Here is a 27,569-nt window from a genome sequence, read left to right as displayed (position 1 = left end):
ACAATAAATAAAAAAAAGGTCTGACCATTCTGCGTTCAGTCAAGTCGACCCTCTTTATATTTTAAAAATAATAATTTAATATATCACACAGTATATAATATATATTATAAATTTATAATTAATTAATGTAATTTTTTTTTTGTTTATGTGCTTGTATTTACAAAACTAACGAAAAAATATTTCAAATAATTTCAGTCATTTAATTATTATTATGACTTGTATTTAAGGTATTATGTATTATTATTAATTTTTAATATTATATTGCTTTCAATTATATGCCAATTGAAAAAATAAATAAAAATATTTTAAAAATCTCAAAAATGGTTGTTGTATAAATTAATTAATAATAAAAATCATATTTTCGATGATAGTAATCATTATTGTCTATTGTAATTTCGAAATATTTTTAGGATATTTATTATTGTTTAATAAAATGTTTGTCTTTTATATTCCAGATGTATTTTACAAGAAAAAAAATGAAGAAGAACAAATTGCAGCAAGATTTTTTGTATTCCTTTTTTTCATCTTAAATGTTCAATGAATTTATTAATAAAATTATTTCGATTTCAAGGACATCATCATGAAGGTAATCTAACGGCAAAGTACTGACCTACTGAGGTGGCAGCTTCCCAACCAGCCAGGCATGTCTTCATAGCATAAAGAAATTTTTAAAATAACAAATATATATTTAACGAGTCGTATTACACACCGCAATTACAAAAAAAAAAAAATTCTAAAATTAATAATAATAAACAAACACATACTGATACGTTATAGAAAAGATTTAAAAAAAAAATTGAAAACCGGATATTTATTTACAATTATTTATTTAAAATAAAAAATATTTTCAATAGAAATTATTATTGTAGAAATGGAATAAATAATTTTATAAGTGTTTGTTAACTTTTTAAAATTATAAACCGTTATGGGATATGATAAAGTTCAAATAGTTGTGAATAATTAAAATAATATAAAAATATTGTTTAAATAATTCAGGAAGTTGAAATAATTAAAGAAAAATTTTTTTTCAACAATTTTGTGGTACCAGGTACCAGATGAAAGACAATGATCATTAAATTATGAAAAAAGTATTATCCAATTATATATTTAAATGAACAAATGTAAAATGAAACTGAGATTAATTTTCATACTTTTCAAACTCGTAATAAGTAACAATTTAAGAAGTGGATATTTCCAGAAAATAAAAAGAGGTGGTTTAAACCATAAAGTGAAGGTCAGAGTCAGTTAACTCGAGACTCTCATCACGTCAACATCCACATATTTTTCTCCTTAATAATATCATAAATTACGTGAAAAATAAAACTAACATCATGTCTAGTAAATTAATATTTATTTGTACTATTATTTTATTTAAAATTAATTTCTTCATGTGTTCTCCATTAACAGAATATAATTTAACTGATCATTTTGTTAAAAATCATCAAAGAAAATCTAAAATAATTTTGCTGCCTGATGACAATTTGGAATTGTCAACTGATGGGTAATTAATAATAATAATTTTTATAATTATAAATTAAAGTAACTATAAAATAACACAAATTAATTGAGATGTATAAAAAAATTATTGAGCGTATCGTTCCACTTTTACGTTGACATCCTTACAGTTATTTTTTTTTCCTTAAATTCCAACAATAATATATCTTTTCATAATATTTCCTGGAAATAAATTTTTATAATTATTAAATTTATTATTTAATAAAAAAATAATCATCATTTTTTCTACGTTTTTTTTTAGATTTTATAATAATAAATCAATGGCTGATGATGTTGATGAACCATCAGAATTTAATGATGAAGAAATTGAGACAGATGAAATGTTTGATAAAGAAAAAAATTTATCATTTAAATTATTTTCATCAAGGTATAATAAAAGAGGTTTTTCATTTACAAATTTATTTGAATCAGTTTTGGATGTTGTTGCTGATGGTTTTAGTTCACTTGTTAATAATGTTATTGGTGAAGCAAAATATAGTAAAACAACTGGTAATAGAGTTAGTTATAAAGGACATCAAGTGTTGAGAATTCATCCAATGACACCAAGTCAAGTTGATGAACTTCGTGAGATGAGAGAAACAGAGACTGAGGATATTAAATTTTGGACAGAACCATCTGGAAATAGGTAATATATTTTTGTTATTTAATTTTAACTGATTTAATTTTTAATCACACAATTAAGATAAATATTTCATAATTTTTATCATTATTTTCAAGAACAACTGATATTGTTGTGGCGCCAGATATCATTGATGATGTTAAAGATTTTTTTCGTCAAAAAAAAATTGAATACAAGGTGTTATTACCTGATTTACAAAAAACAATAGCATATCAAAATCCAAAAATGTCAAAAGAACAAAGAGACGATTTGGTAACAAATCAAGGACATTCAATGACATGGAGACGTTATCAAAGATTTTCTGGTAATTACTTTATAATATAAAAATGTGAATTTTATTCATTAATAATTGATTTATTAATTTTTAAAATAGAAATAATGAAATATTTAGAATATCTGGAAATGAGATATCCAAATTTAATTGAAGTTGAAACAATTGGACATAGTTATGAGGGTCAACCACTTCGAGTTGTCAAAGTATCAACTGGTAAAAATGAAAAAACTGGTGAATCAAAGCCAATTGTTTGGATCGATGCAGGTAAAACTGTCAATTAATTTTTAAACTAGATAAATTAAAATACAATTAGCACAATAATTACATGAAAATTAAAAAATAAATAAAAAAATTTTAAAAATCCTTGAAGCGATTGACCCATATGTGTTTACGAAACAATGACCGTAAATTAAATTGAACCTGTTATTCTCATCAGTATTCATCTGTGTTCTAATAAAAAAAAAAATCACGATATAATAAAAAGAAAATTCATTCTTGCATAGAATAGTCACATAAAAATATTCATATGATTTTTTTATGATAGGCCAAATAATATGTCATGCAGAAAAACATATATAAAAAATATCAGCAAGAAAATAAAAATTTATTTTCATGTTCTACTTGAAGAATTTTATTTTTTTTTATGATTTTTAATTATTTAATTATGTATTTTATATTTTTAAAAAATAGGTATGCATGCAAGAGAATGGATATCGACAGCAGTTGCAACCTACATTCTCAATGAATTGACGGAAAAAAATTCAACATACTCAAAACTTTTAGACACAATTGATTGGATGATTTTGCCAGTTTCAAATCCAGATGGTTATGAATATAGTCATGTTAGTGATAGGCTATGGAGAAAAACAAGAAGTAGTTATTCTGATGAAAGCGATTCAAGGTAATAAATTAAAAAAATTACATATTGTGTAAAATAATTATATATTTATTGAATATTTTAGTAGTAGATATACACCAGCTGGATTATTACACTTGGTAACACATTATACAAAATGGTTTTGGGGTAAATGTGAGGGTGTTGATCCAAATAGAAATTTCGATTATCATTGGGGACAAGATAAAATACGTAATGGAGCAAGTACTGATCCATGTCATGAAACATATGAAGGACCACAAGCATTTTCAGAACCAGAAACAAAAGCAATGGCTGATTATATTATGTCAAATCGTAATAACATTAAGTAAGTTAATTTTTAAATTAAAAAAAAAACTATTAGATAATTAATTATTATAATTATTAACAGATTATATTTAACACTACATTCATACAATCAAATGTGGTTGGTACCATGGGGACATACACATACAAAACCATCAGATTATTCGGATTTAATACGTGCTGCTAAAAAAGCAGCAAAATCAATACACAAAGTTTATGGTACATCATACAAAGTTGGATCATCTGCTGATTTACTTTATCCAACAACTGGTGCATCTGATGATTGGGCAAAAGGTAAAGCTGGAATTAAATATTCATACACTGTTGAATTAAGAGACAGAGGTGCTTATGGTTTTTTATTACCAGCAACACAAATAATACCAACATCCAGAGAAATATGGGCTGGTATTAGAACAATAGCACGTATTGTTACGACTGATATTTAATTAAATAATACAATAATAAAATTAATTTATTTAATAAATTATTTACATTTTAAATTCATGTATATATAAATATTTAATAATTATTAATTTTATAAATAATTGTAAATAAATAAAGCCTAAAAATTACAAAAATTGTGGAGATAATTTTATTTTTCAACAAAACCTTTGACTCTTTCTAAACAATAAATAAACATGAAGAGTATTTGACTTTGTTCGAGTTTATTGAACGATAAGAAATTTAAAAAAAATAAAATTTTATAATATATTTACAGTTACAATTGATTGACAAGATTCAAAATGATAAAAATTATGATAATACCAACATTGAGCTAATCAAAAGGTGAGACTAAATCATATCAATTAATTAAATAATATATCTAATCAATAATTTGATGATATGAATAATCTTTTTGGGTTAGTTTGGGTATATAAGAATGAATGAATCAATGAGATTAATTAAATTAAATGAAGATGTTTATACAGTACATACTTGGTGCTATTCTTCTGGTCCAGGGTAAGTTAAAATACATTTTATATTTTTTGTCAAAATAAATACATAATATATATTGTACAATTGAAAATGTAATGTAAATTTTTAAATTAAAGCATTTGGTCTGGAATCTAGAATTACTGATGGACAATCAGCATTGCCACATGAATTTCCTTATCAAGTATCTGTTGCTTGGGGAGTTCCTCCATTTTTAAAATATCGTCATGTATGTGGTGGATCAATTGTCAGTGAATATTGGGTATTAACAGCTGGTCATTGTGTTACTGAAATACCAAAAATTGGACGTCTTCAAGTACAAGCTGGTAAACATATTGTTAACAAACCTGAAGAAGGCCAACAAAATCGTCAAGTTGGTCTTAAACTTGCTCATCGACTTTACCCAGGGTAATTATTATTTAATGTATAAATATAGTGTATGTTTATTAAAATTAAACTTTAATTTAACAGTGGTGTTGCTCAACATGACATTGCTCTTTTACGCTTAAAAGAACCACTTGTTTTCAATGAATTTATTCAGCCAGTTGCATTACCAAAACCAAATTACAAACATCTTGGAAAAACAGTGTTGAGTGGTTGGGGTTCAACATCAAAAAAATTACTTCCATCTATGCCAAAAGAACTTCAAAAAGCTGAAATTCCAATTGTTGATTTTGATACTTGTTATGAATCATTTTCTTCAGTTGGAGGTGAATTTGAATTATTTGATACACAAATATGTACTGGACCAATTGGTGGTACTGTCTCAGCATGCTCTGGTGATTCTGGTGGTCCACTTGTTCAATATGATGAAGAGGGTAAAGCTGAACAAGTTGGAATTGTTTCATGGGGTATGTTTATAATTATTATTCATTGAATCATCAATTATATATTAATTTTGATTGAAAATTATTATTATTTTTAATTTTTAGGAATGTATCCATGTGGCAAAGCTGGTACACCATCAGTTTACACACGTGTATCGTCATATGTTGACTGGATTGAAAATAAACTTTTAAATTATTAAATAATTAAATAATAAATAATACAAATACATTTGTTTTTTTTTTTTTTAAATAAAAAGTTAAACAATTAATTTATTAAGTTGTATTTTTTTCAAAATTTAATATAATTATAATTTTTATTCCAATCTTTAACTATTATTATTGAAATTGTTTTTAAAAAAATTATAAAAAATATGAAGAGCCAAAAAAAAAAAAAAAAAAAACTTTAAATTAATATTATACTGCCTTTTTTCGTCTCTAGAAAAATTATGCGATTTTTTCGATTTTTTTTTCAATTTTTCTACAGGTTTTTTCGAATTTCTGTATCGAAAAAAATCAAAAAAAATCGTAAAATATACAAAAATCAGAGAGAAAAGACCGAAAAAAATTGTAGACATTTCTATTGTTCATTGCAGAAAAAAAGAGAAAAAAAAAATATTAAACCTACATTCGAAGAATATACACTTGAAAACTGATAATAAATAAATAAAAATAAAAACAACAATAGTCTAAATATAAAAATATCCAGATAAGATATAATACAGGAAAAATATCCAAAAAAATAAGATGTTTATCATTACAATTACGTAATACATATTAACAAATAAACAAACTATAAAAAGACATGAATAAATGTTGAAATTCTTCAGTCAAGATGTTGATCCAGGCTATTTTTGTGTCACTCCTCACAACCCAAGGTACAAAAATAAATTGAAAATAAATTGAAAAAAAATCAACTACATCTCTATAGGCTTTTCATTTTTTACGAAACACAAATATTTTTATATTTTTTTTTGTATTATTTTAAACAGTTTTGAGTTACGGATCAGATAACCGTATTGTCTATTCTTTCACTGCAAGTGCAAATCAATTTCCACATCAGGTATCACTAGCTCGTTCAAATATCTGGGGTGTACCAGATCAATTAGAACAACGTTCATATTGTGGTGGTTCAATTATCAACAACAGTTGGATTCTAACAGCAGCTTATTGTGTTTATGGAATTCCAACAACATCAGCAAGTAGAATTATCATTCTTGCTGGAAAACATAATCTTACTGATACATTTGAGCCTCATCAACAAAGTCGTTTAGCCAGTCGTATACATATTCATCCTTCTTATCCAGGGTACCTCAATAAAAATAATATATTTCTAATTTTTAATAATAATTTGTACAATTTAATTTACAGACAAAATGCTCAACATGATATTGCTCTTATTAAATTAAGTGAACCACTTGTTTTTGATGCATATGTTAAACCAGTTGTTCTTCCAAATTTAAATGCAAATCACAGTGGTGAAGGATACATCAGTGGTTGGGGTTCAACTTCAAAAACCGAGATAGAAATTATGCCAAATATTTTGCATTATGATCATGTTCCACTGGTAGCTTATGATGTATGTCGAAATACAATGAAACAAATGGGCATACATTTGGAAATATTTTCTACACAATTATGTACTGGACCACGTGGTGGAATTATTTCAACATGTATTGGTGATTCTGGTGGTCCACTTGTTACAAATTATCTTACAAATGGTAAATATGAACAAATTGGTATTGTTTCTTGGGGTCTTTATCCATGTGGTATCAGTGAAATATCATCTGTTTATACACGTGTTAGTTATTATGTTTCTTGGATCAATCAAATAATGTCAACATACTAAATTACTAAAATATATAAAAGCTCAATATGTTAATTCAATTATTATATATGATACCTTTTTTTTTATATCAAATTTTAATGTCTTAACATGTGTAATGATTTTTTGTTTTATTATGATGTAAAATTAAATTGTTTTGATGATTAATTGTATTGTTGTTGATTTATTTCATTACAAAATTTACTTGGAGTTAATTTTATTTATATAATTTTATTAACCATGAAAAATCACATGTGACAAAAAAATATCTCCACTTTTATTTCATCACATTATTCCGTGTTGATTTTTTTTTTAAATTCAATTTACATTGTTATTAGCAATAAAATGATAAAAAAAAAAAAAACAAATAAATAACCAGTTTGATTATATACATAAATACAACTTGTTATTATTCAAATAGATTTACAATTTAACGCTTTTGTTATTATCAAAATAATAATCTAGCGATAATGAAAAAAATAAAAAAAATATTATTAAATAATACTATAAAAATAATAAATAAAAAAAATAACATCACTATTCACTGAAATAATTTTTCAGTGTACTTTTAGATTCATTTTAAAAAAATGTTTATCCAGTGTATATTTTTTCTTTCATTATTTATTAATAAAGGTAAGTTTTTTTGTTATTAAAATTCAATAAAATATAAAATTTATATTAAAATATATTTATAAAAAAGTTTTTAGCGATGATTATATGCCAGTTAATCGTATTGTAAATGCATTACCTGCTGAATTGAATCAATTTCCATATCAAGTATCAATATCATTAGCTGGTGTTTGGGGTGTGCCATTTATTATTTCTCAAAATCCAATATGTAGTGGTTCAATAATTCATCCAAGATGGATATTAACATCAGCATATTGTGTCTACGAATTAACATCAAAAGATAGAATATTGGTACAAGCTGGTAAAAATTTTATCAATGAAGCTACTGAGCCATATCAACAAAATCGTTTCGTTAATAAAGTATATCTTCATCCTTCTTATCCAGGGTAAAAATATTTAATTATTTTACTATTGCATTATTAATATTAATGATATCGAAATGTAATTTTAATTTACAGAGAAAATGCACGACATGATATTGCACTTCTTACATTAGATAAACCACTTTCTATCAATCAAAATGTTATGGCAGTTAATCTTCCAGCACCAGAAGTTGTATATCTTGGTGAAGGAATTGTTGCTGGTTGGGGCTCAACGTCATTCAGTCAAAATACTGAATTATCAACAGAATTAAGATATGACACTGTACCAATTATTGAACATGATAAATGCAATGAAATTTTAAAAGATAAACGTTTACCATTACAAGTATTTAGTGAACAAATATGTACTGGTTCAGGTATAAGAAATTCAGCAGTATGTAATGGTGATTCAGGTGGTCCATTAGTTACTAAAGAAAAATTAGATGGTTATCATGTACAAATTGGAATTATATCTTGGGGTCTTTTTCCATGTGGTAAGGATGAAATTGGAGCTGTTTATACACGTGTATCATGTTATATTGATTGGATTGATGATATTGTATTGAGTGATAAAGATAATATTAAAAATACTGAATTTGAACAACAATAATAATATGAAAAGAAATTTTATATTATTCATTATAATTTGAACAATGTTTTATTAAAAATGAAATTCTAATTATCAAATTTATAAAAAACTTATATTTGTTTATTTTATTTGAAAAGTTTTTTTTATTTTAATTGTTTTGATGATTTTGTTGTTTTTTTTTTTCATGAAGAATTGTTTGATTGATTATTATATACGCACTGCTGTTTAATTATTATATTCTTATGATGATAATAAATTATTTTGAAAATAAAATTGTTAAAAGCTTTAAGGATTTGTCAAATAAATAATTGGTAATTGAATTGTTGTTTTAAATTATTTATTTTAGCTGTATTCAAAAAAATTGAACGGACAAAATAGAAGGATTATCGTTATTTTAATGAGTTCATCATGGTGACATTTGATAATTATTATCATAGAATTGCTCAAATTTGTTATCTCATATATTAAAAACATTTATAACCAATGGCGAAAAATATAAAAGATATCTTTATGTTAGATAAAAAAATTTACCCATTAATAAAAATGAAAAAAAAAAAACTATTTCATTTTATTTTTATTAGATTAATTGATTTTTATTTTCAACGAAAATACAAAATAATCAAGTTAGATAGTAGAAAAAAAATAAAGGTCAACAGAAAAAAATTATAATCATTTTAATAGTTTATCGTTGGCAAAGTCAAACTTGTATTTTATAATAAAATTCGTTTAAATTCTCCGAATTGATTATCTTCAAAAAATAATTTCGTAAATATACTAAAATAAGCAGATACTCGGGTCACGTGAAAAAATACAATAATAACAATAGCTGACACAGAACTTTATATAAGAGCAGGCAAATTAAGAAAAAATTATTCAGTCGTTTCAAGATGTTGATACAGTATTTAATTGTATCAGCCTTAATATGTCAAAGTAAGTTTATAGAAAATTATATAATTTTATCATATTATTGTCATTTTTAACTACGTACATTAATAATTTCTTTCAATTTCAAGGCTTTAGCCTTACTGGTCATTACATGAATGGTGCTCCAATCAATAGAAAATTTCATGTACACCTGACTCGAAATAGAGTCTGGGGTGTACCATTTGAAATATCACAAGTATTTTGCGGAGGTTCAATAATCAGTGAACGGTGGATTCTTACCGCTGCATATTGTGTTTTTAAACTTCCATCAAACACTCAAATTGAAGTTGTAGCTGGTAGAGATTCCATCAGCCAAAGACTTGATCCTAATCAACAAAATCGTATGGTCACTTCGATACATATTCATCATTCATATCCAGGGTAAATAAAAACTTATGTTCACTATGATTTATCAAAAAAAAAAAAAAAGCTTTTATTCAAAGAAAAAAAAATAATTTAATGATTAATTTATTGATAGATCAAATGCACAACATGACATTGCTCTTCTAAAAGTCAAAGAACCTTTTGATTTCAATTACTACGTTGGAAAAATAAGCTTTGAAAAAATAAACCCTGTAAGAATTTTATCTGATTATGAATATAATACTGAAAGTACTATTGATGATTTAAGTAACAGTGTAGCTATTGTAAGTGGCTTGGGTTCAATTTCACGAAATTACACTGTAATTATACCAGAATATTTGCAATATGAAGAGGTATCAGTCATCGACAATGAATATTGTAGAACTATAATTAAAGAAGCGGGTATAAAGTTGAGGATTTTTGACACTCAATTATGCACTAATTACTGAATATTGTTGTGAGTGGTGGAATGTTTCCATGTGGAGTGGTAGATGTTCCATCGGTATACACAAGAGTTCCAAGTTATGTAGATTGGATTAACAACACAATGGAACTTAAATAAAATATTATTATTACTCACGTGAATTATAAAACTATAATGGTATAATTAATATAAAAAAATTATTATTAAATTGATAATTAATTACGTAAATCAATTTGACGTAATGATAATTTATTTTTTCGATATAATTATACAGCACATTATTCATTAGAATGAGGTAATATTGTTTGTCTTGTAAATTTTTTATAATTTTTTTTATTTTTTGGTTTTGTTTATTTAGTTATATTTTTATCAATTTCGATCAAGTAAATGCATTACCATTATCATTGGAATAAACGACTTTACCTATGTTAATTATAGGAGAAATATAATTTATGTAACTTTATTATATTAATTTGCCATTGAGAAAATCTAAAAACAAATAGTCAAACATAACTGGTATCGAGACATCATATTTTTTTTTTTTCTTTACACACTCGTATTTTAAACAAAAAATACAAAATAATTAATTTGTATGTAAACAAAAAAAAAATTCGCAATTGTTATTAAGTCTAAAGAAATAATAAATAAAAAAAAAATAAGAGATTGACTATTAATCTCATGTCTTCTAAATAATTAGAAAATAAAAAATAAAAAAAAAATATGAGAACAATAAAGCCCCCAGCCATTTTCTAACTATAAATAAATAATATTGACTTATAAAATAAAAACATTCGGTGATGTTTTGAGTTGATTCTTTTCCTCTCATTACAATTTTTTTTTAGTTTTTCTATTTTTTATCGTACAATTTATACGTTTTTTTATCTTTTCTATTAATTATCTAAATCTTACCTACAAGATATTTATCAATGATTTCAACTGATCCATGATTTATCGTCTTCAGCATGATGATCATAATCACAAGCATAAATTTTTCTAAACTCCTTGGATTTGAGTATGTCGATATCAACAATAATTTTCCATGACTCTCGTTGATTTATTATTTTTAATATTTCAATAAATACAAAATGTCCTCAGCCAATTTAAAGATGGGTCTGAAAGGGTTTAAATATTAAAAAAAAAAATAATAACAATCAGGATAAATAATTCAACAAAAAACAAAAAACAAAACAAATTAAAACATTAAAAAATAATTATAATTAAAACAGGTCAAAACGATGCCTCGAGTCTTCAAAATCTTGAACATCTTTTTTTTTTTCAAATTCATTTGTTGTTGTTGAAATAATTTATTTAACAAGTACGTGGTACCACCGGCGATTAATTTTTTTAAATTATCATTCCAATAATATAGATCATAAATTTAATTTTCAATAATATTTTATTTAAATAATAATAATATCAACATGGATATTGCAAAATGTCATTTTAAAAAATGACAAATTTTATAATGACTTAAGTAGTTTAATTAATTAACACAACGCGATTTTTATTTTTTTTTATTTTACCAACAATCGCAAATTTTTAAAAAGCTTTTTTTTTATCCTAGCAATTTTTTTTTTTCCTTATTACATTTGTTTTCATTTTTTAAATACATTTTTTCATTTTTTTTTTTTTTGCAGATATTTCATATATTTTTTTTTTTCAATCCGTTATTTATTTTAATCTAGGACAGATATATTTACAAAAATTATTTAATAGTTTGTAAATTTATTTCACAAATATAATATTTATTTTAATTTTTTTTTTTTTTTTGTTAATATATCTGAGTTTTTTGATGATTTAATAACACTGGTCTTTTAACGACATTTTTTATTTTTTTTTTTTTGTTTTTTAATTATATTTTTTTTATTAACAGCAAGCAAAAAAAAAACAATAAAACTTGATACAAGTATACAGAGCCTCATATGATTATATTTCGAGTACCGAAGAGAGCTTTTGTATTTATTTTTTTTTTTTGTTCAACTAACAATGCTGGACTTTTTCAGAACTTTGGCCACAAAAATTTTATTTTTTCATTTTTTAATAATGATATTCATTGTTATTGTAGAATAATTGGTTTTAATATTTTTTTTTTTTTTAGTCTTTTTGTGGTAAATTTATCATCGTGCATGTCTAACTAACAATTATACATTTTTTTTATTTTTAAATATTTGTATTTTTGTTTGTGTTTTGTATTATTATTATTTTGTATTTATTGCAATTGCGCAACTGAGTATTTTTTCATTAAAAAAATAAAATTATAAAAAAAAAAAAAATTGTTTTTATTTAGGCCGCTTTAGAAAATCTAAATAAGCAAATCCTAATTATTTTTTTTCATTCATTTGGTAATGTATCAATAATAAATGCGGCGGTTAGAAAAAAAAGAAAAAAAAATTTAAAACTACAAAAAGCATAAAATAAAAATTCTATAAAATTACTAAAGTTTTATCTATTTTTTTTTATTTATTTACTTTCGTATGTTGTTAAAAAATAGATGAAACATTTTTCATTATTATTTTTGTTTTTTATCAATTCCACCATCATTAATTAAAAATAAAATTAATATTTTTCTGTTTTAAATTAAAGATATGTTTTTTGTAATTTGTTTAAATAAAAACAAAATTTAAATAAGTTAAACGGGCATGATTATTTCGATTAATTTTTACTTGTATTATTCACTCGACTAATTTTAAATCAATTTTTAATCTTGCTTTTTGTGTTTTTTGTTTGAGACTTTTTTAAAAATTACTGGAGTCACTATCATCTGATGCTGAATCATCTCCCCAATTTGTAATTTGAGTTCCACTCAATCGATCATGAGATCCAAGCTTTGATCGTCTCTGAATTAAATTTTATAAAACTCAAATAATTAATTTAATTTAATTTTCAATAATTTTCAATTTTGTGCCAGTGATATTTATAAAAAATAAAAGCATAATTAAAGCAAGTGAATCACAATCAATTTGTTTCTTTTTAAATTAAAATTTTCATGCCTATTTAACAAAATTAAAATACACCTGATAATAATCTAAAAAAAAAAATTAAATTAAAAACCACAATTTGACAAAATAAATGCGCAAACTAAGTACTTTTTTTTGTTGTCGTTTTTAACAGCCTAAAACTGTCTAAAACATTTGGAAGGATTTTAGAATTTTTAAATTTCTATTGTCGCGAATTTTTTTTCAATCAAATCTAGTTTTTAATTTTTGTACACGTAGATTTTCCTCACGTAAAACGACCTCTAATTTATCATTTTAAAATTATATCGTATTCATTTAACAATAATAATGTTGAACAACATTTTGGTTTTAAAAACGTATACACTCGAGATCTATTAATATTTTAAAATAATATAAACTTGCAGATAAAATAATTAAGTGACATATTTTTTTCAAAACCTGACTAATATTTAAAAATAAATTTCCAATTAAATGGAAATAAACATACTCGAATTATTGACAAAAAAATATTTCATTATTAAATTAATTTGTCGTTTGTATTATTTTTGTTTGTGTTTTTATTTTTATTTTTTTTTTGTATTATTGTATTTATATTTTCGTTTGTCGAAATCGAATTCAAGAAAGTCTAAGAGTTTCATTTTCAATAAGGCAAACTGGATATATATAGATATATTTTTGTACACATATCTACTTAAATTCTTAACATTCAATTTGCTTTTTTTTTTTTACTATTATTTTACACGGACTTTGTTAATAATCATACAGATAAAGACACAGACAGAATATTCGACACAGAAGTACAATATAGAAGTAATTGCTTTTCAATTTTTGTTTTAAATCCTCGGAATAAAATCACATCCGAGGTAACAATTTTTTTTTTTTATATTTTCTAAAATATATAGACTACTATTTACAAAAAATATTAATTATATTCCGAATTTTTAAATATTTATTAAAAATTATCATCATAAAACATTAAACGAGTCTCTCAAATTTTGGCTTATTAATTTTTTTTCTTTAAATAGATCACAATATATATATTTCTAAAAAAAAAATTTCGAAATTAATATTTAAAACTGAATTAAAATTCAGTTAATTTTTAAAAATAAAATTTCTATCTAACAATTATTATATTAAATTATTTCCGATAATAATTTTTGAATAAATTAATTTTGATGAAAATTATAACAAATGAAAAGAAGAAATAAAAATATATTCAAGATTAAAAATAATTTGTTGATAGTATTTATCGTTGATTTACAATTATTATTTTTTTTTGATATTAGTTTAATAAATTTTATTGATTTTAATTATCAAACTGAGATTAAAGCAAGACGATAAAATAGTAGTACTTGATCTTGATTATTGAGATTGTTATCCTCACAATCAGTTGATATAATTGTTGATAAAAAGTTGTCTTGTTTATCCATTTGATCAAATCCATTATGAAAAACATCTTCATGCTTCACTCACGTTGTAGTATTTCCTAATTTGTGCAAATAGCTTTTGTTTCAAACGGTGGTACCGATAATACGAATTAATGATAAAACTAAACTACAAATATTTTAACAATTCATCTCAATTATAAATGAATTAATTATTTTTATGATTTATTTTTATCATTTTGCGTTGATAAAAAAAGCGGCAAACAAGCATGTAATTTTATTCTATCTCTTTTTTTTTTTTTTAGCACATCAAGCTGATGGTGATGATGATGATAATGATAATTAAAATTTTTTAAAAATTTTTGATTTATATTTTTTCAATTAATAATGAATTTTTTTATTTTTTTAAAAAAAAGCTTTATTTTACATTTATTTTATAGTAATTTTTTATTGAAAAAATAAAACAAAAATTTTTCAAATAATTTTTTTTTTATGATTATTTAATTAACATTTAAAAAAAAATTATAAATTATTGATGACTTACCATTTCAGTTGTTAAACTTGCAAGTGCTTCTTCAACAGTTGCTGCAATTGTTCCTCTAACATTATTTTGATGGTGTCTTTTAGTTGGTGTTGTTGGGCAGCCTAGAAAATAAAATTTTTGATTTATAAATAATTAAAAATAATATTGTTTATAAAATTAAACAAACAAAGCATTCAAATAATTTTAAATGCTTCTATTGCACTTATCTGTTAAGATGTATGATTAAATAAATTTCGATTTATAATTTTTTTTAAAAACAAATTGAAATACTTTTGTGATTAGCTAGATAAATAAAAGCATTATGTAATTTATTTTTTTTGTGCAATCAACGAGCTTGCAAAGCTATAGAAAATAAAAATAAAACTATGGTTAATGATGAAAACCAAAGACTTATCTCTTGCAGTTCCAGGCTGTAAACCCGAATGAAAATAAAAAAGAAAAAATAATACTAATGAAAAAACAATGAGTAAAAAATATATTTAGAAAAAAAAAAAAGTTTAACTAGAGGGAAATATAAAAATTTACTAAATTAAAATAAATGATTTATTTTTAATTCATAAATTTTATTATCACATATTGATATTTAACATAATCTTTGATTTTCTAAACAGATCTATATAAAAATTCTGAAAACTCTGAATGATTTTTGTAAATTTAAAATTTTTAATTTATCATTATTTGTCATTTCAATATTTAATTAATAAATTAATCTAACAATCGAATAAAATTTAAATAGTATTTAAATATGAAAAATAAAATGAAGAAAATATAAATAATCTTCGGATGATTGTAGAAACTCTTCATGATTCAAAGTATAGATTGAGAGCTAATATAAACTTACCAACATCACCACTGCTTGAACTTTCAGTAAATGATGGTGTTCCTTCAGTCCATGTTGGTGTTGAACCCTCAGCACTACCAGCTGGTGGTGTCCAATTTAAACCACCACCACCACCACGATTACTACCACCACTTTCAACACTCAATGATGATTTTGTTTCACGACCACCACCACCACTTCCACTACCTCCACTACCACCACTGTTTTCAAGATGTACATCAGATATACTATAAAAAATCAATAAACAATTTAAATTAATAAAAATATAATAAATTCAATTCATTTTTAAAGCATGTAATTATTAACTCACCTAACAGAGTCATGATGATAATTTTTGGTAAGTGAAACATGATGAATAATTTTACTTTGCTTGATATGACTCGTTAAAATGCTACTAGCACCATGTAGATGTCCGCCAAATGCAAGTGTTGGATCATTTGATCTCACAGCATCATCAAAAGGCGGGGGTGGGGTTGAGCAGGTTGAAGGAAGGGTGCCACCTACAAAAAGCAGTCTACATTAGCTCCAAAACAAAAACATCAACAATATAATTATTCAATCAATTATCAATTTATTTGCTTTTTTTTCAAATAATTGTCTTTTGATAATTTTTTTTTTTTAATTAAAAGGTTCACAGCTAGTCAACAATCTCTCTAAAACAAATGTGCAAATTAATTTTCATTTATGTTGATTCAATCAATAATTAATAACTACTGTAATTGTGAAAAAGGATTTTAGGATCATTGGTAGGAAAAAAAAAAAAACAATTCAAAATATTCAACAGCAAAACACAATGCAAAAAAAATATTCATGCAAACAAATAAAATGAATTTATGAAATATTTATATAATTTATAATAATGGTGATAATTTAACTACTTGGATTTACTTTGCAGCTTTTTTTTCGATAAACTATGCAGGCAACGTGGTGCAATGAAGAGTGTGGTTCTTGGGATAATTATGTGTGTTTTTTTTTTTATGATCAATTATCATAACCATGCAGAAATGATGGATTTTTCGATGCAGATGATATATTTCTATTATTTTCATTCAACCAAATACGATACTCGTCATCAGTTAAATAATTTTTTAATGTGTCTGGATGTATCTCATCATCAAGACGCACATTTAATGTTGATAATTTTGATGATGATAAATTTTTAATAATATTATCAAATTGTGGACTCAATTTATCAGCACGTTTTGCAACAATACGTTTTTTCATTTTATCATCAATCGAATCATTATGTTTTTTAAAATTACTATCATATAATTTATTTTTCATATTAACATTTGTTAATGAATTAAACAATTGTTTTTTAAATGTTAATTTTGGTATTGTATTTTTAACATTTTTTTTCATTTTATATTTTTTTATTTTTGTTATATTCGATGATGATGTTGATGACATTGGTAAAATTGATTTATCAATAATTGAATTAATCATACTTGTTGTTTTAATTGACGTATTTAAATTATCATTAATTTTTTTATCATTAACTAAATTATCATTACGTTTTCTTTCAGCATATGTTGCTGAATATTTTTTATCTTTTCTTGTCATTTTATATATTTTTCGTTCATCATTAACAATTGATAGATTTTTTTTATCAACAATATCTTCAATCGTTTCTATTTTTCTTGATAATAATTCTTCTGATTTTTCTAATTTTTCAATTTTATTATCATTATCATCATTATTATTATTATTAATAATTTTTTTATTTTTTTTTTCTCCACGTTCTGGTCTAAATGGTGATGGACTCATTTTAATAACATATGAATCATTAATTATTTCAACAGCTACAAATTCTTCATCATGATAATCATACTTATTATATGATGATGATGATGATGATGTTGATGGTTTTAAATAATGATTATTTAATTTTTTATTATCATTATTAATATTAAATAAACCATTTTTAGTTTTTTTAATAATATTACCAACATGCAAAGAGGAATTAAAAGCTTGGGATACATGCAATGATGTTTTAATTGGTGAATTATTATTATTATTATTATTATTGTAATTAAATAATTTATATATATATTTATTATTGTTATTTTTATTATCATGCAATTTGTTGTTTTTATCACCTCGACCAGATGTTGATGATGATGATGATATATTACCACGTTGTTCATCATCATTTAATTTTTTAGCACAACCACCGCTACCACTGCTACCACCTCCACCACGTGGTGGTACTGGTGGTGGTATTTTACCAGATGGTATTAAATTTGGATTTGGTGGTGTTGCACCATTTCTACCTTTTAATACTGCTGGATAACTTGAACGTACTGTTGTATTAGTATTATTTTGTAATTGTGGTTGTATTATTGATTGACCAGTTGTTGCTGTTGTTGATGATGATGTTGATGTTGGAAAATTTATTGGTGTTGATGTTGCTATTGGTACTGATATTATTGCTATTGATGCACTAGTTGTTGTTGTTGTTTTTGCTGTTGATATTGTTGTTGTTGTTGTTGTTGTTAATGTTGGCATTGTCGTTGTAGTTGTTGCTGGTTGAATATTTTCATCTGATTTAGTTGAACTCTCTGTTGCATCACAAACACCAACAGGACAAGATGAGAAAGGCGCAAGACAGACAGACATATATATATTTTTTTTTGTTAAATGAATTTGTTCAGGGTTACAATGATTACATTTATAAATAAATGCTTTTTCCAAATTAATTTTTTTAAAAATAATTATAAATTTGTTATTTGTATTTATAATTATTTTATTTTATATTTTTATGTTAATTTATTAATTTTTGTTAATGGTTATATTGGTAAAAGCATTTATTTTATATTTATTTAATAATATAATATTTAATGATGAAAAATTTGAGGATTAAATGATGATTGCATCAAGCGACTCACCGGGTTTTGTGGGTGATGTATCATGCAATGCCGTACTTCCGGTTGCCGTTACCACTAAACCACCATACAATACCAATTATAAAAAATTGATTTATATATTTATATTATATATACTATATATTATTTATCCCAATAAATAAAAATAATATTATTTTTATTTAGGGATTCTTTTTTTAAAAAACTATTTTTATTGATTTGTTTTTTATTTAAAATAACGTGCAATTTATTTTTGTGCTCAGTAATTATAATAATATATTCGCATTGCATTTATTTTACATCTTGAGCGTGATTTGCTTTTTAATGAGATGAAAATGTGAAAAAAATATTATTTGTTTTGCTTTTTATTTTTTATATTCTTTAACGTTTAAATTGGATTTTTTTTTGTTTTTTATTTTGGGAGGAAAGAGGATAATAATAAGGGAGGATTTTTTTTTTTTTTGATAATATATTAATCTGAATTAATTGACATACCAGTTGAATCAAAGTCACCCTCGAGAGGCCTCAATGGTCTTGATATACTTTTTCGTTTTGATGGGGAATGTTTGAGAGCTGAAACACAAATTAATTAATGTTTTTTATTTTTATTAATTTTTTAAATTATAATACTAATTAGATAATTGACAATTATGTCAAGTCTTGCAGTAAATTATTTTTAATTAATATCCATGTATTGATTAATATTTTGTTCAACGAAAAAAAATAACAAGAAAGTAATTTTCCAATGTTTTCTTTTGGTCAATAACTTTGTGTAAAATTTTGTATCTTTTTTAAAACTATTTTAAAAAATCCTGTAATTAATTTAAGGGTTAAATTAACAACATCAAAAGCAATCGTTAAAACGAAATAATAAAATTAAACTTCGTTTTGATCGAGTGTATTTTTTCTATCAATCATCGCACTTAGAATTAATTAACAAATAATATTTTATTGATTAAATTTCATCATCTTAAATTCTAATTAAAATAATTTTAAAAATAACTTTGGAGTTTCGCTGGGAGTATCTAGACTTTTTTTTCTATTAAGTAAAAAAACAAAATTTTAATTTATTTACCTACAAAAATTAGATAGAAATATTTCTATTGGACCTACTGGAGTTAATTGATCGATTTAAATAATTCAGAAAGATCATTCAGATGCAAACATGCAATTAAAAAAATAAAAATAAAAATACAACAACATTCTCAATTGATTAAATTCACTCTTAATTTAATAAAAAATTTCAGCCAAATAAAATTCATTCCATCAGAAAAATCGAGGTGATTGAAAATTGAATTAAAAAAAAAATTATTTACAAAGAAAATTTAAATGACATGATGAAAATAAAAACATGCAGAGTATGATAAAATAAAGCGTGTGCGATAAAATGCATGATTAACGATATAAAAAAATGAAAAATAAATTTTAAATAATATGCAGTAAAAAAAAATTATAAACACAAAGCCCAAGAGAATGAGAGACAGATAGAGTTTACCTATGTAGCTGGTGACGAGGTTACGGAATTTGCGATGATTTCCTTTAATCTCAGGCAGATCCACTTTGTATTTGAATATTCGCAATGATTTATTTATTCAAATTGTTGATATTCAGTTCAGGTTCAAGGGTTGACACGGATAATGTACGGACACAGAAACATCAATAATAAAATATATATTTATCTAAATATTTTTTTTTATCAAATAAATACCCAAACACTCATTATATTAATATCAAACGATCTAACTTCAAATAGCAACCGTTGATAACATTTATCATGTATTTGAAAAAAATTTATTAAATAATTTTTAGCTTAAAAAATAAATATTTTTTTGCTTTTTCCCGGTCAGGTTCTTTGTCTAAATAAATCTAAAAATCGAAAATTTAATTTCAGCTTTTTTCTTCTGTTTTATTTTTAATCTTTAAAAGATTTTTTTTTATTTTTTAATTATTATTATTACAAAGCATGCCTGAGTTTTATTTGGTTCAATTTAATATTTCAAGTAAATAATTTAAAATAAAATTAAAAAATATATATAAAAATAATTGTAGAATAATAAAAAGTGGAAAAAAAAATTTATTAAATAATTTCAAGGTCATTATAATGGAAGGATAATTGTGATAAGTTATAAATACTGGGTAAAGATAAATGAAATGAATTTGTAAATAGCGAAAGTGTTTATTTTAAAATATAATAAGTATTTACATTGGTGTCCACGTTAAATAACTGATTTTTTACAATGAAAATTATTAATATTATTATTATTAATTGTTATTAATTTGTTTAATTTGCCCCGTTAGACAAAAAAAGAAAAAAAAATTAAAGAAATATCATTTTTTAACATGTTTTCTTATTTATAATATTTTAGCCGTTTTAAATATGTTGTTTTTTATTGTTATTATTTATTAATTATTTATTACTATTATTGTTAATGATAAAATTCATGTAAATTTAAATAGTACTTAATGAACGCGGAAGCCCCAATTGCCATCGCGTGATTAACGTATCTAATCGAAAAAAAAATATATTTCGAATAAAATAACCCGTGGCAAATAATTATTATTGACACATTTATTTATTCATGAAAATTGATAATCAATAAAATCTACAATATTAATTTTATTTTTTTTTTAAATACTTTTTTTGTATTTTTTAAATTTTAATACTGTATTTGCCAAATGGAGGTCGATTTGCGGCCATTAAAGTTATCTATATGTGGACACCAATCGACTGCACCAAATTGCATTTAATCTTGTTAAATTTTTTTAACCAAAAAATAATAATAAAACTACTTGTTTGTGCTTGGAATTAGAAGAAAAAAATATATAAAAAATATAAATAAACAAATATGACAATTTATTAATTGTTCATGTGCGTAAAAAAAAAAACAAATTGTTAATAAAAAATATATTTTAAACAAAAAAAAAAATAGCAAATTTTAACCGTAAAAAAAACAATTTATCACTGAATTATTTTTACCAAAAAAAAATATCATAATCCTCGATATTTTCCTCAATAATTTAGATAGTTATTTAAATAATATAATAATTAGTTTTTTTATTAATTTTGAGCAAAAATATAATACGCATTATCATGGAATTCATCACCATTTGGAATTTTTTTTTTTTTACGTAATTATAATTATTATTTAGCTATGAGCTGTATTAATTATTTATAAACAATTATTTTATTTGCATAAAATTTTTTACTCCACATTATAGTTCATATGAACTAGAAAAAATTATCGTAATTTTTTTGATTTATTTTTAACGCGTATTAGCTACCCTGATAATTTAAAAAAAAAAAAAACTGCTAAATATTTTTTTAATTAAAAGAAAAATAATGGACGACTGAATTTTTTTTTACTTTTCAATTAATTATTACCGAATGATTAGTATTTATTTATTTTGTTAAATAACCCTTTTCTTTTGTTTTTTATTTTATCAATTTGATAATTAGGAATGTACCTTATTGATTGCTAGCATCGAAGTCAGATTCGTTAGAAGTGTCTGATTCGGATTGTACTTACGTGATGGAATTTTCTTGAATACAGTTTTAGCCATAAAATCCTGGAAGCGTTGAGCGTAAAAACCAGGACGATGAACTGACACAGTGTCCTTAAAAATTTATAAATAAATAAATTATTATTAAATCATTAATTTAAACAAAAAAAAAGTATAATTTAAATTTAATTACCCCATCGTGTATCATTGATTTTAATGTGTGTTCTAATTTTTTTTTGAATCTATAACTCTGTAGAATATCAATGATACCAACAAAAAGAAGAAGACGCTCACCACGTGCATTCCTTGCTGGAATACCACCGGGACTGCTGGGAAAATAAAAAAATAATAAAAATGAAAAAATAAAAAACAAAAATATAAACTTGATGATATAATGACAAATGTTCCTGTGAATAAATAATAAAATAAAAATACTTTGATCAAAGATGAAATCATAGATAAGCTCTTTATTTATTTTTTTTACGATGACATGATATTATAAATAATAATTAGGTATTAAATACTCACGGTACGTCATCTTCTTCGTCAATTGGTTCACTTTCAGCTTGTATACTTTCCATAGCAGTACTGTGAGCAACTAATCTTTGTCGATTAATACTACGTGAACGATTAAGTGCAGCAGCACCAATTCTTTCATCACGTTCTTTATCACGTTCAACTTGTATAAAACTACCACTTTCATAACCAGCTTCACCTGCTTCATCTTCAGCTGTTATTGATAATCTTTCTTCCTTTAAAATTAAAATAAATTATTTTAATTTATAAAGTATTATAATTTGAATAATTAATTTTTGTTTTTATTGATAAAAAATAATTACTGATTTTTCACGTGCAGCTTGATCAAGATTATGAATACCAACAAGTAATGAATAATCCATTATTTTAAAACTTTCAAGTACACGACAATCCCTTTGTATTGTTTTAACAAGTGCACCATATGTATCAGCTTCAAGTAAAATACCTTCTGGATGATGTTCCATAAAATCAAGATCTTTATAAGTTGGTGATCTTTTAGAACGTTCACTTTTACTTGCCTTAAAAATAACAAAAAAAATTATTGAGTATTATTATAGCTAGTTGATTGTTTTAAATTAAATTGCATATTTTTTTTTTATATGCTTACTTTTCTTTTATATGTTGAACCTTTTAAATCATATTTTTGATGTAATTTAACAGCAGATGGTAATAAATTATTCATTGCAATTAATCTAACATTTTTACTATTACAACGATAACAATATAAACCAAAAAATTTTGGTAATAATGTTCTTGGATTTTGATTTAAATTCATATAGTAACCAGGTAATAGCATTTGTAAAAATTCACCTTCTTTATGTTGTACAGTCTTAATTATAAATTCATCATCTTCAGTTAAATAAAATATACTACCACTTGCACCAGGATTTGATAATTCTCGTAATGGTGAACTACACATTGACATCTAAAAATAAAAAATATATATATATTATAATTTATATAGGTAATGATTAAAGAAGTTGAAAAAAATTAAGTTATATATTTTTAAATTACCAAAAAATCATCAGGTTGAATACCAAATAGATCTCTAAAATATCTAAATGCAATTGGTGCATAATTTTTAAATTTAAATTCCGAAAAATGATGTGCTGGTGTATGATTTGATCCTTCACTTGGAAAATTTGTTGTTTCAACAGTCATAAAATCTTGCATTAATAAATCTCTTTCTGGTTTACTTGCAAGACCACCAACAGCATGTTGAATACCCAATTGTATAGATCCCATAATTTGTGTTGATTGAATCTTTAATAAAACAAAAAATTAATAATTAAAATTATGAAAAGTTTATTTAAAAACAGCTTCTACCTGTATCAAATTATTTTAAAATGTTTTAATATTTAAAAATGAATCTTAATCAAGCTATTTGTTATTTTAAAATATCTATAAATATATAATTTTTATATTTATAAATTTTTAATTGATAAATATTTTAAAAATAAATGTCATTGACATATTAAAAATTGTTATTATTTATTAGCTTTCATTCAATATTCTGATTGAATGAGAATTAAAAATATAACTTAATTTATACTCAAAAATAATGATGAATTTGGTAACACATTTAAAAATATTTATGTGACAATTATTATCACTTGATAAGAAAATTAAAAAAAGTATGAAATACTTCTTGGAATAAAAATAAAATTAATTATTCATTTTGTTATTATTTTGTGTTTTAATTTTTTTATTATCAAGTTCAATGTACTTGAAAAATAGACAAATAAATTTATACCTTTTTGTATGTAATTTCTCCACCAACACCAACCCTTCTGTGGCCAATTTTACGTTCTTTCTCTGATTTACTTCGAGCCATTGCTGAAGTTGCTTTTGTACCTCCTGCTTCATGTTGAATAACTGAACTCTAAATAACAAAAAAATATACAACAATATATAAATTAATCAAATTATCAAAATAAAAAAAAAAAAACATTTGTTTAATATTTTCCATCAAATTTACACGTTTTATTTCGAATAAAATAGCTCGATAATTTTCGACGATAGTAAAAAAAATTTAGATAATTATAACGCTTTAGTTTTTTTATTTTTTAAATTAATAATTTTTGTTGTTTACACTGCTTAAATTAGAACTTATGCTTGTGTCATCGTCATCATAATCATCATTGGAAGAACCAGTCTTGACTGACATTATTTTCCACTGAATATTTTATTATTTTTTTTGATATATTTTTTTGTTTTTTTTCTTTTCACAATGATACTAATATTATTCTACGTCTTGAAACCTATGCAGAGATAATATTTTAATATTTTTTTACAACTTATATTTAAAAATTTGCAACAAAAATAATATAAATTATATTGAATAGTTATTTAAAACAAGGCCAAGAAACAATAAGTACATGTCAAACTGTTCCATAACATTTTGATACAATTCAAACATAGTCACACTGATCATTACGGAATTTTTATTATCAAATATATATAAATGTTTTATCATTATTAAAAAAAAAACGGGGAAATTCCATTTATATGAATCAGCTGATTAAAATTATTATTTCTCTATTTATCAGTGACTTTTTTGACATTGAAAAAAAAAAAATAAATAACAAATATTATTTCATTATTATTATGTTTTATTATATAAAATTATTATTCAAATAAATTAACAAATTACTCACGTCAAATGTAACCCTTTCACCAGTCGTTGACTTGTCTGTAAAATAAAAAAACAATTATCATTTTAAAATACACCTTACTTCACAATTGACAAATTAAAATTTAAAATACTTTTTATCCATCGTGTTATCATTGAAGAATCAATAAAATATTTATAAAATGATTCAACCATGTTAAAAAAATTAAATAAAATCTCGATAAACTTTAGTAATCAAATATTTGATTACTCTATTTTTTTTTTCATAGACTTTGCAATAAAAAATTTAATTAAACAGCATGTCAGTTTGAAATTAAAGCAAAAAAAATTGACTCTTTTTAATTAACTAAAACCTGGTGATGATGAGTTTATCATAAAACCAAATGACATACTAAAAATATAAATATTTTTATATAAATAAAAAGTCTATATTAATAGATATTTAATTATTGTGAACATTTTTTTTTTTTTAAATATTAACTCGAGGTCATTAACTGTAGAAACTCAACACTTTTATGAATTCAGAATAATACATAAAAATATTTAACAGTTGTATGACAATTACCTGTCAAAGTTTACGCCCGCGTATGTAAATTTTTCAAGGATAAATAATAATAATAAATATAAATAAATAAAATTATTTTCATCGACAAATTATAGGCTAATGACGAGAATTATTTGTTTATTAATCATCATTCGTCTTTGAATGAAAGAAAAAATTAAAAAACAAAAAAATAAAATTACATGAGTCAATAATAAAATACACAATGACAGTAATCAAGATTCCTTGATCATCAACCAACAATAGAATAATAAATAAATAAAATAAACAAAATAAAAAAAAAAAAAACAAATTAACGCCCATAGTAAATTTTTTTGTCAAATTAATGATAAAATATTAAAAACAAATTGTAGGTTAGGAGTAAGATAATAATATTAATTAATTTAATGAAAAAAATTTTACCTTCATCATCACCAGAGTCATCAAGTCTCGAGGATGTGTCAGGTCCTCGATTACTCCTACTTTCAGCAAGTTCAATAACATCGACATTATGACTTGAAGCCATTTTGTTGATAAAATTAAATTTTAATTATAATATTAAAATAATATTAACTGTTTTATTTGACAGTTTTAAAATTGTTACTATTAATTATTTAATTTCATTTTTAATATTGTTTTTTATATTGTTCATTATGAACAATTATTTTATAAGCAAACATAACACTTTTTTTTTTTTTTTTTCAATTTTTTGGAGCACTTACACTTGAATTTATTCACATATACACTGGAGAGATGTAAGAGTTAAATATATTTTGTCGTGATTTTTTTTTTTAATTAAATTTAGATATGTTAATATTGAATGAGTAAGATGTATTGAATACTGATATTTATTCCTGGTGAGTGACGTGATTAACTGAATTTATTATAAATGTTTATTAACTGATTCGTGGTGGTGGAAGAAGAAAATAAATAAATAATATTTTAAATTAAAATGTCGGCTTTTACACATAATTCAGAGAAAGAAACGTTAACACACAAATACATAAACAATCACTGACGTTTAATCGTCAATTACGTGACTGTGAATTTGTATGTGTGCTGTCATTATCGACCCCAGGCGCCATTTTATATTATATTTATTATTTGTACTGATTTTTCACAACATATATATACACGAATTACGAAATCCATGTGTAATTAAAATCAAAAATTAATTTATAATTTTTATAGATGACTTACAATTGTTGCTTGTTCAATTAATAAGCTATAAAAATTATAATTTGTACCAATTTGTAATGTGAATTTTTTTTTAATTTTATTTTAATTTAAGGTGTATTTACATTC

General features: G+C 23.2%; 6 protein-coding genes across 24 annotated transcripts; 5 read left to right on the top strand and 1 right to left on the bottom strand.

Annotated features, from left to right (window-relative positions):
- Positions 1 to 1,135: 1,135 nt before the first annotated feature.
- Positions 1,136 to 4,166, top strand: LOC122860877 (carboxypeptidase B-like). Of its 3 annotated transcripts, none has more exons than XM_044164915.1 (7): positions 1,136 to 1,501; positions 1,757 to 2,140; positions 2,233 to 2,438; positions 2,508 to 2,672; positions 3,099 to 3,309; positions 3,377 to 3,610; positions 3,674 to 4,092. In XM_044164915.1, exons 1-7 carry the CDS (start codon positions 1,332 to 1,334, stop codon positions 4,032 to 4,034), a joined length of 1,731 nt encoding a protein of 576 aa, XP_044020850.1. In that variant the 5' UTR covers positions 1,136 to 1,331; the 3' UTR covers positions 4,035 to 4,092. The 3 variants fall into 3 exon arrangements, with proteins under 3 accessions (XP_044020850.1, XP_044020849.1, XP_044020851.1); XM_044164914.1 differs by having other exon boundaries at positions 1,137 to 1,501; positions 3,374 to 3,610; XM_044164916.1 differs by having other exon boundaries at positions 1,138 to 1,501; positions 3,371 to 3,610; positions 3,674 to 4,166.
- Positions 4,167 to 4,500: 334 nt separating this feature from the next.
- Positions 4,501 to 5,568, top strand: LOC122860878 (trypsin-1-like). The gene is made up of 4 exons (XM_044164917.1): positions 4,501 to 4,548; positions 4,641 to 4,929; positions 4,993 to 5,372; positions 5,454 to 5,568. Exons 1-4 carry the CDS (start codon positions 4,506 to 4,508, stop codon positions 5,546 to 5,548), a joined length of 807 nt encoding a protein of 268 aa, XP_044020852.1. The 5' UTR covers positions 4,501 to 4,505; the 3' UTR covers positions 5,549 to 5,568.
- Positions 5,569 to 6,146: 578 nt separating this feature from the next.
- Positions 6,147 to 7,340, top strand: LOC122860867 (trypsin-like). The gene is made up of 3 exons (XM_044164904.1): positions 6,147 to 6,223; positions 6,338 to 6,653; positions 6,717 to 7,340. Exons 1-3 carry the CDS (start codon positions 6,181 to 6,183, stop codon positions 7,192 to 7,194), a joined length of 837 nt encoding a protein of 278 aa, XP_044020839.1. The 5' UTR covers positions 6,147 to 6,180; the 3' UTR covers positions 7,195 to 7,340.
- A 344-nt stretch (positions 7,341 to 7,684) lies between these two features.
- Positions 7,685 to 9,113, top strand: LOC122860866 (kallikrein-1-like). Its single transcript, XM_044164903.1, has 3 exons — positions 7,685 to 7,803; positions 7,871 to 8,186; positions 8,259 to 9,113. Exons 1-3 carry the CDS (start codon positions 7,758 to 7,760, stop codon positions 8,770 to 8,772), a joined length of 876 nt encoding a protein of 291 aa, XP_044020838.1. The 5' UTR covers positions 7,685 to 7,757; the 3' UTR covers positions 8,773 to 9,113.
- Positions 9,114 to 9,638: 525 nt separating this feature from the next.
- On the top strand, positions 9,639 to 10,600 carry LOC122847831 (coagulation factor IX-like). The gene is made up of 4 exons (XM_044145688.1): positions 9,639 to 9,681; positions 9,765 to 10,056; positions 10,154 to 10,440; positions 10,497 to 10,600. The coding sequence occupies exons 1-4, from the start codon at positions 9,639 to 9,641 to the stop codon at positions 10,598 to 10,600; spliced, it is 726 nt and encodes a 241-aa protein (XP_044001623.1).
- A 469-nt stretch (positions 10,601 to 11,069) lies between these two features.
- On the bottom strand, positions 11,070 to 27,548 carry LOC122860862 (phosphatidylinositol 4-phosphate 5-kinase type-1 alpha-like). 17 transcript variants are annotated; one of them, XM_044164891.1, is made up of 17 exons: positions 26,688 to 27,458; positions 25,749 to 25,783; positions 24,845 to 24,973; positions 24,106 to 24,354; positions 23,699 to 24,016; positions 23,394 to 23,609; positions 23,083 to 23,306; positions 22,748 to 22,883; positions 22,581 to 22,668; positions 20,549 to 20,611; positions 19,549 to 19,626; positions 19,078 to 19,131; positions 18,289 to 18,750; positions 16,500 to 16,689; positions 16,190 to 16,416; positions 15,349 to 15,449; positions 11,070 to 11,574 (listed from the first exon to the last, which is right to left on the bottom strand). In XM_044164891.1, the coding sequence occupies exons 1-17, from the start codon at positions 26,788 to 26,790 to the stop codon at positions 11,563 to 11,565; spliced, it is 2,685 nt and encodes an 894-aa protein (XP_044020826.1). In that variant the 5' UTR covers positions 26,791 to 27,458; the 3' UTR covers positions 11,070 to 11,562. The 17 variants fall into 17 exon arrangements, with proteins under 17 accessions (XP_044020826.1, XP_044020827.1, XP_044020819.1 ...); XM_044164892.1 differs by having other exon boundaries at positions 22,748 to 22,880; positions 26,688 to 27,457; XM_044164884.1 differs by lacking the exon at positions 11,070 to 11,574 and adding an exon at positions 12,528 to 14,922 and having other exon boundaries at positions 26,688 to 27,459.
- Positions 27,549 to 27,569: the final 21 nt, after the last annotated feature.

The sequence above is a fragment of the Aphidius gifuensis genome, linkage group LG1, assembly GCF_014905175.1.
Source record: "Aphidius gifuensis isolate YNYX2018 linkage group LG1, ASM1490517v1, whole genome shotgun sequence".
Taxonomy (NCBI): Eukaryota; Metazoa; Arthropoda; class Insecta; order Hymenoptera; family Braconidae; genus Aphidius; species Aphidius gifuensis.
The sequence above is the reverse complement of the archived record's forward strand: the minus strand, read 5'-3'. Positions and strand labels throughout refer to the sequence as shown.

What these genes read in the sequence shown, in the direction of transcription:
- LOC122860878 (XM_044164917.1), top strand. Translation starts at nt 4,506, where the DNA reads ATGTTTATACAGTACATACTTGGTGCTATTCTTCTGGTCCAGG. An exon ending in TGCTATTCTTCTGGTCCAGG is followed by an intron (nt 4,549 to 4,640) that starts GTAAGTTAAAAT and finishes TTTAAATTAAAG; the next exon opens with CATTTGGTCTGGAATCTAGA. An exon ending in AGTTGGAATTGTTTCATGGG is followed by an intron (nt 5,373 to 5,453) that starts GTATGTTTATAA and finishes TTTAATTTTTAG; the next exon opens with GAATGTATCCATGTGGCAAA.
- LOC122860862 (XM_044164882.1), bottom strand. Translation starts at nt 26,790, where the DNA reads ATGGCTTCAAGTCATAATGTCGATGTTATTGAACTTGCTGAAAGTAGG. An exon ending in GTGAAAGGGTTACATTTGAC is followed by an intron (nt 24,974 to 25,748) that starts GTGAGTAATTTG and finishes TTTGTTATTTAG; the next exon opens with AGTTCAGTTATTCAACATGA. An exon ending in TATCATCATGACTCTGTTAG is followed by an intron (nt 16,417 to 16,499) that starts GTGAGTTAATAA and finishes GATTTTTTATAG; the next exon opens with TATATCTGATGTACATCTTG.
- LOC122860866 (XM_044164903.1), top strand. Translation starts at nt 7,758, where the DNA reads ATGTTTATCCAGTGTATATTTTTTCTTTCATTATTTATTAATAAAG. An exon ending in TTCATTATTTATTAATAAAG is followed by an intron (nt 7,804 to 7,870) that starts GTAAGTTTTTTT and finishes TTTATAAAAAAG; the next exon opens with TTTTTAGCGATGATTATATG. An exon ending in CTTCATCCTTCTTATCCAGG is followed by an intron (nt 8,187 to 8,258) that starts GTAAAAATATTT and finishes TTTAATTTACAG; the next exon opens with AGAAAATGCACGACATGATA.
- LOC122847831 (XM_044145688.1), top strand. Translation starts at nt 9,639, where the DNA reads ATGTTGATACAGTATTTAATTGTATCAGCCTTAATATGTCAAA. An exon ending in ATCAGCCTTAATATGTCAAA is followed by an intron (nt 9,682 to 9,764) that starts GTAAGTTTATAG and finishes TTCAATTTCAAG; the next exon opens with GCTTTAGCCTTACTGGTCAT. An exon ending in AACTATAATTAAAGAAGCGG is followed by an intron (nt 10,441 to 10,496) that starts GTATAAAGTTGA and finishes TGAATATTGTTG; the next exon opens with TGAGTGGTGGAATGTTTCCA.
- LOC122860877 (XM_044164916.1), top strand. Translation starts at nt 1,332, where the DNA reads ATGTCTAGTAAATTAATATTTATTTGTACTATTATTTTATTTAAAATT. An exon ending in TTGGAATTGTCAACTGATGG is followed by an intron (nt 1,502 to 1,756) that starts GTAATTAATAAT and finishes GTTTTTTTTTAG; the next exon opens with ATTTTATAATAATAAATCAA. An exon ending in TCTGATGAAAGCGATTCAAG is followed by an intron (nt 3,310 to 3,370) that starts GTAATAAATTAA and finishes TGAATATTTTAG; the next exon opens with TAGTAGATATACACCAGCTG.
- LOC122860867 (XM_044164904.1), top strand. Translation starts at nt 6,181, where the DNA reads ATGTTGATCCAGGCTATTTTTGTGTCACTCCTCACAACCCAAG. An exon ending in GTCACTCCTCACAACCCAAG is followed by an intron (nt 6,224 to 6,337) that starts GTACAAAAATAA and finishes TATTTTAAACAG; the next exon opens with TTTTGAGTTACGGATCAGAT. An exon ending in ATTCATCCTTCTTATCCAGG is followed by an intron (nt 6,654 to 6,716) that starts GTACCTCAATAA and finishes TTTAATTTACAG; the next exon opens with ACAAAATGCTCAACATGATA.